The sequence below is a fragment of the Dendrobium catenatum genome, unplaced genomic scaffold (genome assembly GCF_001605985.2).
Source record: "Dendrobium catenatum unplaced genomic scaffold, ASM160598v2 original_scaffold_71536, whole genome shotgun sequence".
Taxonomy (NCBI): domain Eukaryota; kingdom Viridiplantae; phylum Streptophyta; class Magnoliopsida; order Asparagales; family Orchidaceae; genus Dendrobium; species Dendrobium catenatum.
The window spans coordinates 31,723-41,589 of NW_021389983.1; the positions used below are offsets into that span (position 1 = coordinate 31,723).

The window sequence follows — 9,867 nt, forward strand, 5'->3', positions numbered from 1 at the left end:
GTTAGGTTGATTGCAAAAATTGACTAATATAATTTATGTTTACTGTTGATTTGTTTGGAATAGCTGTAGTGTTTTACAAAGTTCGTTGTAAAATCATTATGACAAAAATAAATTTTTATTATAGTTGTATAAAACGGCTTTTTGCTACCGAAATTTTTGAAAAATAATGAGCAAATAATAAGAAAGTAATAGTCAAATGAATTGATGATTGTAGCCCAAATTGAAAATAGTAAGAAAATTATCCATATTAGATTATGGGCCTAAATTTTTGTGTTTGATTTCGACTCAAATGGCAAAAAAATCTCAGTTATGTAAGTTTGCAATTGGTTTCTTTTTTGCAAGACACCTAATTGAATCGAAGAGAATTAAATAAATTTAATATTTCAAAGCCTTTAGAAATATCTCTTACGCGTAAGATCAGTTTATTTGTTTTATTGATATTAGTATGCATCAACTAACGTTCAATAACTAGTTTAAAAAATGAGATTCAAAATTAAGTTTGAATTTAGTTCAAACTTAATTTTGAATCTCATATGAACTTTATTTGAATATTATTCATGTCCATTTTGAATCCAGCATTTGAACATTTGATTAAGGGTTCGTTTGGGATGATTTTCTTACTGCTTTTTAAAATAAATTTCTAGTATAAGGTTTAAAATTATTATACTAGAAAGCAGTTTTAAGAAACATTAAGAAAATCATCCCAAATAAAACCTAAGAGTATGATTTAGGCTTCGTTTGGGACGGCTTTCTTTCTACTTCTTAAAGCAGCTTCCTAGTACAAAAATTAAAAATTTTGTACTAGGAAGCTGCTTTAAGAAGTAGCAAGAAAGCCATCCCAAACAAAGCCTTAATTATTCTAGTGAAGAGACATTATATTACTATGCTCACATATTGAGCCAACAGGTGATGAATACTGTAAACAAATAGATTGAAGTTTACAATCTTTATGAGAGGGCCGAGCAATTCTATTTCAAGTAGCTATTCAATGCCCTTGACCTATAGTTTACTAGGCCTTTGACCCATCAACTTCTTTGAAAATAGGTTGATGATGTAGAAAATTCAAGAGTTATTCTATTGTCCTCACTAGAGAAAAAAACTAACTTTGAAATTATTTAATATGCTCTTATCACTAGTCTATGATTTGGTGAATACCTTGGTGACAAGACGTTTGAAAAGATGAGTAAAAGTAGAAGGCTTATTGAGAATTAGTTGAATGGTAATAAAAACTTCAAAAATTTGGATTTTTGAAATGCCTTCATGGAGTACACTTTTAGAAAGATGTTTGGAAGTTGGGTCTATGCTTTTTTTGTTGGTGCTCCTTAATAATGAGAAGAACAATACTATTTTTTTTCTAGAATGTTAGTACTAGTTGAAGAAGAGGCATAAATTTTTTGATGTATGTGGGTGATAATATTATCGGAGCTAGTACTAAAAGGGCTAAATAAGGATAGGTTCACATTGTAGGCAATGTCCTTAAATTGAAAAATAATATAGGAAAGAAAACTATAGCCCAATGTATTATCAATTAATATATAACCATATTGCATCATTGTGCTTATGAAGCCAAAACTACATACGAGAAAGACCTAGGTTAAATTTCTTTGAAAGAAAGTCTCCATGACACTAAGCTGAAGAAATAATTAACAAAGTGCTTACAAGAAAATATGTTTTGTAATACATCCCTCACATATATATTATTCAATGAAATTCAATTACGATTGCTGATTTCCCCACTGAGCTAAAAAATAAAATTAATCACCACTATTGCAAAATCTCCATATGGTCTTAATGACAATATTTGCTTTTTAATAATAAGTAAAATTTAAAAATATGTTTTTATTAACCATTGCATAAGAAAAATATTTTCTTTGTGCATATTTAATTTGTTTCACTTTGTGTACAACCTATAGAGCCTTCAAATCATGAGCAAAGATGATTTTTTTATGTATAAGGGAATTGATGCAATATAAAAAAGAAACTATGAAAGATTACATTAAATGAAAGGAAATTGGCCACCTCTAATTGTCAACCTTGCAAACTTTTAAGAGACGCCATTAAGTAAGCTTAAAATTTTTCTTACCACACTTTATATTTCTTAAGAATATAATTTTATAAAGTTATGATGAAGTAATAAAGTTGTAAAATTATCAAAATATTAAATGTAACGTATGCTAAGTTTTTAGTCCAAGGTGAAATTAGTTTTCCACAAAACTTGCCACCACACCTTGTAATTTCATCCAAAGTATTGTTAATGTGCATGACAGAGTTTTTAAGGTTCTAAGCGTGATCCTTCATATTTTTAGCAATATTAAACAAGTGTAAACAACCCTTGAGTTTTTAAGAAGGAAAATTAAATATGAAACAATTTTCATGCAAAGACTTCATGGCATGCCACCCTTTCCTCATTTTTTCAATATTTCATCTTTTTTTACCTCTTTTGAGACTTTGTCCAAAGTTAATCCTTTCCTACTGTCTTTCTAGCACCTTGTTTGATACATTTGTCAAGATCAACTAATGCCTTCTACCTTATATGACAACTTTACCTCATCCCTCGATTGATTAGTCAATTTCTCCCAATGGCCTGGTTCCCTTATGGGTCCATTGACACCTCTTTCTAATGACTCGTCTCTCAAATGGATTTTTTCACATCTCTTCCAAATGACATAGTTCATAGATAGGCATGTCGGTGATTTTTTTAAGATGTTTGGTAAGCCATGGACCCTTGCTAGCAACCGATTTTGATTCTTATGCCACTAACTTTCTCTCTCCATAATCTTTCGTCATCTATATTATGAGGAGGATATTAGGAAAGCACCTTATTGCCCTTTCAAAATAGGGAACATGACAGGAAAGACTTCTGCTCACCCACCAATCTTGCACAATATTTGTTGGCATGATAATCATGCTTATCAACTTTTCTTCACTCTAAATCCCCCACCTCTTGACTTCCCCAAGGTTGGTATTATAATCTCATGGAGTAGTTCCTCATGTGTAATCTCATTAGAGGTTAAAGGAGAAAGGAAGGATTCTTATAAGTAACCTTCACTTCAAACTAGTCAATATCTAAAAGAGTCACTACCAAACATCTTGTCTTACAAGTATATGCTTACTATAGTGAAGCCATTGAGAGTACTGATGATTCATGAGAAATGTAATATACAAACATTTCATTTCATTTTTTATTTGGTGTCATTCATATCTCCTGACCATCAATGGGTTCTAAAAATGATACGTCGCCAAAAATCTCCTTGATACAGCATGAATCTTGAGGCATATTCAAGTTAAAGATCTCCTAAATTATATTTGGGACCATCCAAACTCCAATTTCAATAAACTTATAGTCAAATTGAACATGTTGAGGAGATGAACCCTACGACATCAAAATTGGTCTTATCCGAGCACAAATAGGAACAAATCAGGTGATCAAAGCATATTTGGAATGTTCAAATCATTAATTGGATGATAAAATGACCTCTAAATATGGCATGCTTATAGTCCAATCGAGCTGCTCAACAAGTTGAATCCATCGAGCCCAAGATTGCTTAATTATGATATAATTTAGGCACATAAATGCTTTACAAATGATCTGTGATCCAGGGATCAATATGGGTTGTTCGATAGAGCACTTCAAAGTAGCCCCATATATTCTTTATATTAATGGGGCATGCCACTCTAAATTTTTTTTAAATAGAACCCTCTTCCCGCATGAAAGGGGGCCTAGAACTTTACAAGCTTAGACCCTTGGGCTAGATATTAGAAAGAGCTTTAAAGCTTTGAGGATCCTAGAGCTCCACCCAAGTAGCACCGTAGGAAAATTTCCATTGGCAGACTGGACCACAACCTGTCCGCCGACCACAACATGTCCGCCAACCACCTCCCTGCTGCTGACCTCCACCAAACCTTTGTCAGATTGCTAACCCCCACTGGACCACCGCTTGGCCACCAATCGATATTTGAATTATTGCCCGACTGCCAATCTCCCCCATACTTCCACCCGACCATTGTCAGAACACCGCCAGTCCTCTAATCTCCATCAAACCCCAGCATGATTGCTAAATGCAGTTGGACCATGGCTCGACCACTAACTAATCGTCGTACCATCGCTCGGCTGCTAATATCAATTGGACTTCCGCCCAACCATCGTCGAACCAGCGCTTGGTCACCAACCATTATCGGACCACTGCTTGTTTACCAATCACTATTGGACCTCCGCTTGACTATTTACCACTGCCGAATATCCGTCAATCCATCAACCACAATCATACTTATTCCAGGTTGCCTTCAATACACCACTCTGACCACCATTGCCTGCTGATCGACTACGATCCCTCCAACCACCATCACTTGCCGACTACGATCTCTCCGACCATCGTTGCTTGATTACAGTCCTAATACCAACCGAACGAATATGCCAACACTCTCTCGGGAGCAACTCTTATATCACTAGATTCTTCCAACTCCCCTCATATAATGTGCTCTTTATGATGTATATTTTCTACATCGAGCCAAAGTCATCCCCCTAAGGAAGGGTCTCATTTGTAATCAATAATAAATACTAGTAGAATTATTTTAAACTGACCATATCCCATGGTTTTTTCTTCATTTTTCGGGATTTTTCACATAAAAATCTTAGCGTCTCTTATGACTCTTGCACTACTCTCTTTTATCTGTATGTGTATTGAATATTCATTCAAAACTAAGATGTTAAGCTCTTTATCTCTCTACTGCCGCGAAAGTCACATGACACAACAAAACTGAATGACTACTCTCTAAACTGTCTCCAAAATAAGCATGAGAAAGGCTGGCAAGCCCTTACATATCAATAGGATTCTTATAGCTAGACTAGTTTAACCTTTGGCATTAAGTTTGTACGCATCTAAGTTGTCAGAAAATTCATTTGACAGAGATCTATTCTTCATTTCTTCCCCTTCATATTATCACCTATCAGGCCATCGACCATGCTGTCGTAGCTAATGGCCTTCAATATTGCCAGGTACCTTAAAAGTTATCGGCTTCTGCAACAAAACTTCCCTGAAAGTCGTCTCCCTTGGTTGCAAATTAGTAGGACATCTTCTCCCGGCCTACAAAAAACTTCAAACATGATCAGATCCTGTAGTTTCTACAGTTATTTTTTTATGGATTAGGCTTACCATGGAAGCGTCAGAGGAATTAAATAACAAATTTTATATAAACAAAAAAGCAAAAGTGAAATGTGAAGACTACAACTCTCTGGCCCTGAGATGGGGCAAATTATTACGTCCGGTCACCAGATGTTCGGACATCCAATCCAGACGCGTCACGTCATCCAAATACAATGTGGCCAATGTATTTTGGTGACGTGGCGCGGCTGGATTGGTGTTCGGATGAATCCGGACACCGGATGTAATAATTTGCCCTGAGATGGTGGCCTTCTCGTCGTTTTGTCCACACAAGCAATGTAATCAAATGAGCTAAGGGTCGCCACATCTAATAGCCATCGAAGATAAATGAATTCTCTCAAACCATTAAAATATTCATGCTTCCAAACCACCCTCTCTTGTTGGAGAAATTATTAAGTAACTCTATATCCGAATTATGAGTGTGCGTACACACATATACAGTGTGCAAATATACACTATGTATATTTATATATAGTGTATATATATACACTCATAATCCGGACGTATCTCGATCTACATCTGAACACCGCGCAGCTCCTTGTCCAACCATAAATCAGGATTTATAGTTTTCAAGATTTAACTATCTCATAATTTAATAAATAAGAATTTATAGGATTTGGAATTAGATTCTACTTGCAGCTACACACCACCGTAAAAAATTCTTTTATAATTTTATCTCGTGTGTTTTAATAACAATTATATTTATGAACATCCAATTACTTAATTATATTATCTAATAATTTAATTTTAATTATTTTTAAAATGATCTTATTGTTTAATATTTTAATTAGATTAAGGGATTATTTGGCTACCTAAAAAATGAATGCAATGTAAAAGAAATGTAGTGTAAATTAAATATTTTAGAGTTGTTTCAATAAGTACAAAAGAAATTCATGAGATTATTTTTTTGTTTAATTTGAAGTAAAATGAATGCAATATAATTAAATTTCAAAGAGAGTAATTGTTAGTTGCCAACACTAGGGATGGTATTGGTGGAGATTGGCGAAGATGGCTCACAAGGATGGAGTTGGAGGGTGGCAGCAGCTGGCAGGGATGGCCAGAGGGTAATTCACTGGCGGCGGTGGTGGTTGACAGTGGATCGTGGTGGTGGGTGGTGTTGAGGGTGGCTAGTGGGCAAGGCGGTGTTGTGGCTGATACTCATTTGCGGTGGTGGCTAACATGGTGTAGCGAGCGGCGAGTAATATATGGTAGCGAGCTGCGAGCGATGGGTGGTGATTGGTGGTAGGTGCGACGACGTTGGCAGTAGACAATGGGCGACAGGCATGTCGCAACTACGGTGGCACCAAAAGCAGCTTGACTTCAATTGGTTGCAATGAAAAAGATTTCACTCAAAATTAGATGAATTTACTTTACCTCAATAATAAACTAAAATATTTTACATTGTATTTTATATTATTTACATTCTATTTCTTTTTCAACTAATGAAATCTTTATGCATTTAATTCTTTACAGTTCTTTATTTTCAACCAAACATCCTAAAAAAATTAAAAAAAGACGCTACACGAAATTAAAGATATATTTATTAGTAAATCAAGATATCGTACTATTTCCCCCCCCTATAGGCTATAAGTTAGCACCGCAGGCCCTTCACTCCCTGCAGCGAGAAAAAAGACGAAGATGAAAATGTACATCATCATAAAGCTAATCCCCCCTTCTCTCCTCTTCCTCTTCTTTCTCCCGCTTCTCTCCTCATCCGCCAGACTCCTCCCATCCCCAAGTTCCACCACCGAATTCATCAAAGACAAATGCAACACCACCGAATTCCCCCATCTCTGCATCACCTCCCTCTCGTCCTACGCCCCCTCAATCGGCGACAGCACCATCCAAATGGCCCATGCCGCCCTCAACGTCAGTCTCATCAGCGCTCTCGCCACCTCCGTCACCATGACCAACCTTTCAGCCGGCGGGCGCCTGTCGGCAAGGGAAGCCGAAGCAGTCAGCGATTGCGCGGAAATCCTCGCCGACTCGGTGGACTCGCTCCGCAACTCGCTGAAGCTTATGGGTCGACTCAGCGGACGCGAGTTCGGGGAAAGAATCGATGATGTGCAGACTTGGGTGAGCGCTGCCCTCACAGACGACACGACCTGCATGGATGGTTTCTCCGGCGAGGCGATGAACGGGGACGTGAAGAGGATGGTGAGGGGAAGGGTTGTGAGGCTGGCGCAACTGACGGCCAATGCGCTGGCTCTGATTAACGAACTCGCCCCGCTGCCTTGAAGTCAGTAATGGTAATTAAAGGATAATTAGAGGGTAATAGAATCTGTATGTTTTGTTGTGAGACTGAAAAGTTTGTAAATTTTTTGGGGAATGAAAAGTTTGTAAATAGATCTGAATCTTCCTAAAGAAGTTACTTTATAGTGTAATTTTATATGAATATAAAAATAAATTTGAATGTTATTTTATAGTGTAAAAGAAATATCATAAAATGTTATATAAATAATTTATATTTTTAATCAAATGTAATATTTTATAGAATATTAATTTGTCTTATAACATGTACTTTGGTATTAATTTGTTCTGCTGCATAGATCGATGGTACTGTGAGCATCTACAATGGCCTAAGCAGCAGGGACCTCATATCTAAGGGCATCTCCAACCGAAAATCTCATTTTTCATTCCAAAATGCAGGGAAATAAAAAAATGCCGTGTTTCATCTCCAATCCAACACCATTTTGTCGCTAAAACCGTTCATTTTCTTTAGCGCCTTTCTTACCAACCTGTTCGGTATAGAGAAAAAAAATGGCGCAGATGAACAGTGCACGCCAATATTGGCGTCGCACTGTTCATCCGCGATCAAATGACGTCAAAAATGACGATCGGTTGGAACCAAAGCGAAGACGGCTAAAATTGGAGATGCCCGCTAACTAGCTCGCAATAATGGAGTGTCTGGTGGTATACTCAAGTGGAAAATTAGGTTGCGCAGCACATATTTGTCCTCCTCTTAACTCTTAAGCCATTTAATGAAAGTTCCAGCTATAGTGAAGCAGGGTTGAATAGCAAAAAGAAATATATTTACATAATATATATATATATATATATTTATATATATATTATATATATATATATATATATAATATAATATATATATATATATATACTATATACTTCTCTGACTATCATTATCTGAGTTTTCTCTGATATATTATTATAAAAAAGTTTATTATTTGGTTTAAGGCTTTAATTAAAAAAGTTATTTTCTTAAGATTGGATGATAGATATCCGTGCCCTAATAAATTTTTTAAAATATATTATTTATTTTTTTTTATAAAATTTTTTTGTCCGCTTTCTTAATAAAATTTATATTTTATATAATTATTAGTTTAGATTATCATTATTTAAGAAAAATTGTTAAATAATTTTAATAATTTAATATAATTAATATGTTTTAAAATTTTTAATAAAAAATTATTATTAAAAAAATTAGATTATAATCTTTTTAAATTCTTTTTTAAAATGTTTAGATATTTTTAAACTTTATATAATTTTTTTTCTTAATATTTAATGATTAAAAAATTATAATATTAAATTCTGATTAATAAAATTATATTAAAAAATTTTTGTTACAATATTAGAATAAACATTTAATATTAATATAAATATTAATATATAACATTTTAATTCTTATAAACATGATATTCTAATAAATTCAGTGAATGTCTTAATGATATCATAATTTTGCAATTTTTGGCTCGTTGATTCGTCTCGTGAGCCGCTGATACAACTAAAGCATGTCAATTTGTAAACCATTTGGTAGTCCAAATTATGATTTGAACCTTTCAAATGCTTGGTCTTTGATTTCGACTCATTTTGCCCGGATTAAGTCGAAATTGTGTCGTTGAGTTTGTATTTTTCGAGACGTTCAGTTCGACTGTAAATAACTGAAATCAGAGATCAGATGATCTCACGGTTTAATTTTTTAATGATACATCAAATATAAACATTTAATTAAATTAAATTAATAATTGACTTTCAACTGGATAAGAAATTTTCAAATATATAAACTGAATCTGCATTTCAAGAAATTTTTTCTCAAAGCGAAATTGTTCTATGAAACAGATGGGGATATATCTGAACTAAATTGCATGTTTTCTGAGAAAATAAGAGAGTACATGTGACATTATAAAAAAATTCTTTCATTTTTTTATTACAAAAATTATATTTTTATGTGTTGAACAACAGAGACGTTGGAAGAGAACTTGCCCAATATCAGAACTTTTATTACGTCCTCTGACCGGACGTAGATCTAACTTCGGTCAAAGGATGTTACTCGATTTTTGCTCGCGTATTTGGTCGGTATGCTAGGTAATTGTTTGATAATAACGAGAATATCACATAGGAAGACCAATACCGAGTAATACCAGGCAATACCGAGCAATACCGAGTAATACCAAAAATACCGAGTTTTTTCTAGAAAAACTCAGTATTTTTTTGTAATAACTCGGTATTGCTCGCGTATTACTCGGTATTTTTTCTTCACATAATGATATTTTTCGTTATTATTGGTATTGCTCGGTATTTCTCGGTTTTGCTCGTTTGTGCCTGGCCGATCTCTAGTAGCCGAACAAATAAAAGTTCCCAATATCAAGCCTCACGTTCGAAGCACACCACCTCGTTTGACATAGCTCTTCTTATTTCTCTTAAAAGCTATAATTATTTTTTAAAAATTATACTAGAAAGTTATTTT

The 9,867-nt window shown here is 34.5% G+C and overlaps 1 protein-coding gene across 1 annotated transcript; it reads left to right on the forward strand.

The window, feature by feature from the left end:
• The first annotated feature begins 6,759 nt into the window (after nucleotides 1-6,759).
• LOC110108958 (pectinesterase inhibitor 9-like) lies at nucleotides 6,760-7,480 on the forward strand. Its single transcript, XM_020839827.2, has one exon. The coding sequence runs from the start codon at nucleotides 6,801-6,803 to the stop codon at nucleotides 7,398-7,400; it is 600 nt and encodes a 199-aa protein (XP_020695486.1). The 5' UTR covers nucleotides 6,760-6,800; the 3' UTR covers nucleotides 7,401-7,480.
• The last annotated feature ends 2,387 nt before the right edge of the window (nucleotides 7,481-9,867 follow it).

What these genes read in the sequence shown, in the direction of transcription:
- LOC110108958 (XM_020839827.2), top strand. Translation starts at nt 6,801, where the DNA reads ATGAAAATGTACATCATCATAAAGCTAATCCCCCCTTCTCTCCTCTTC.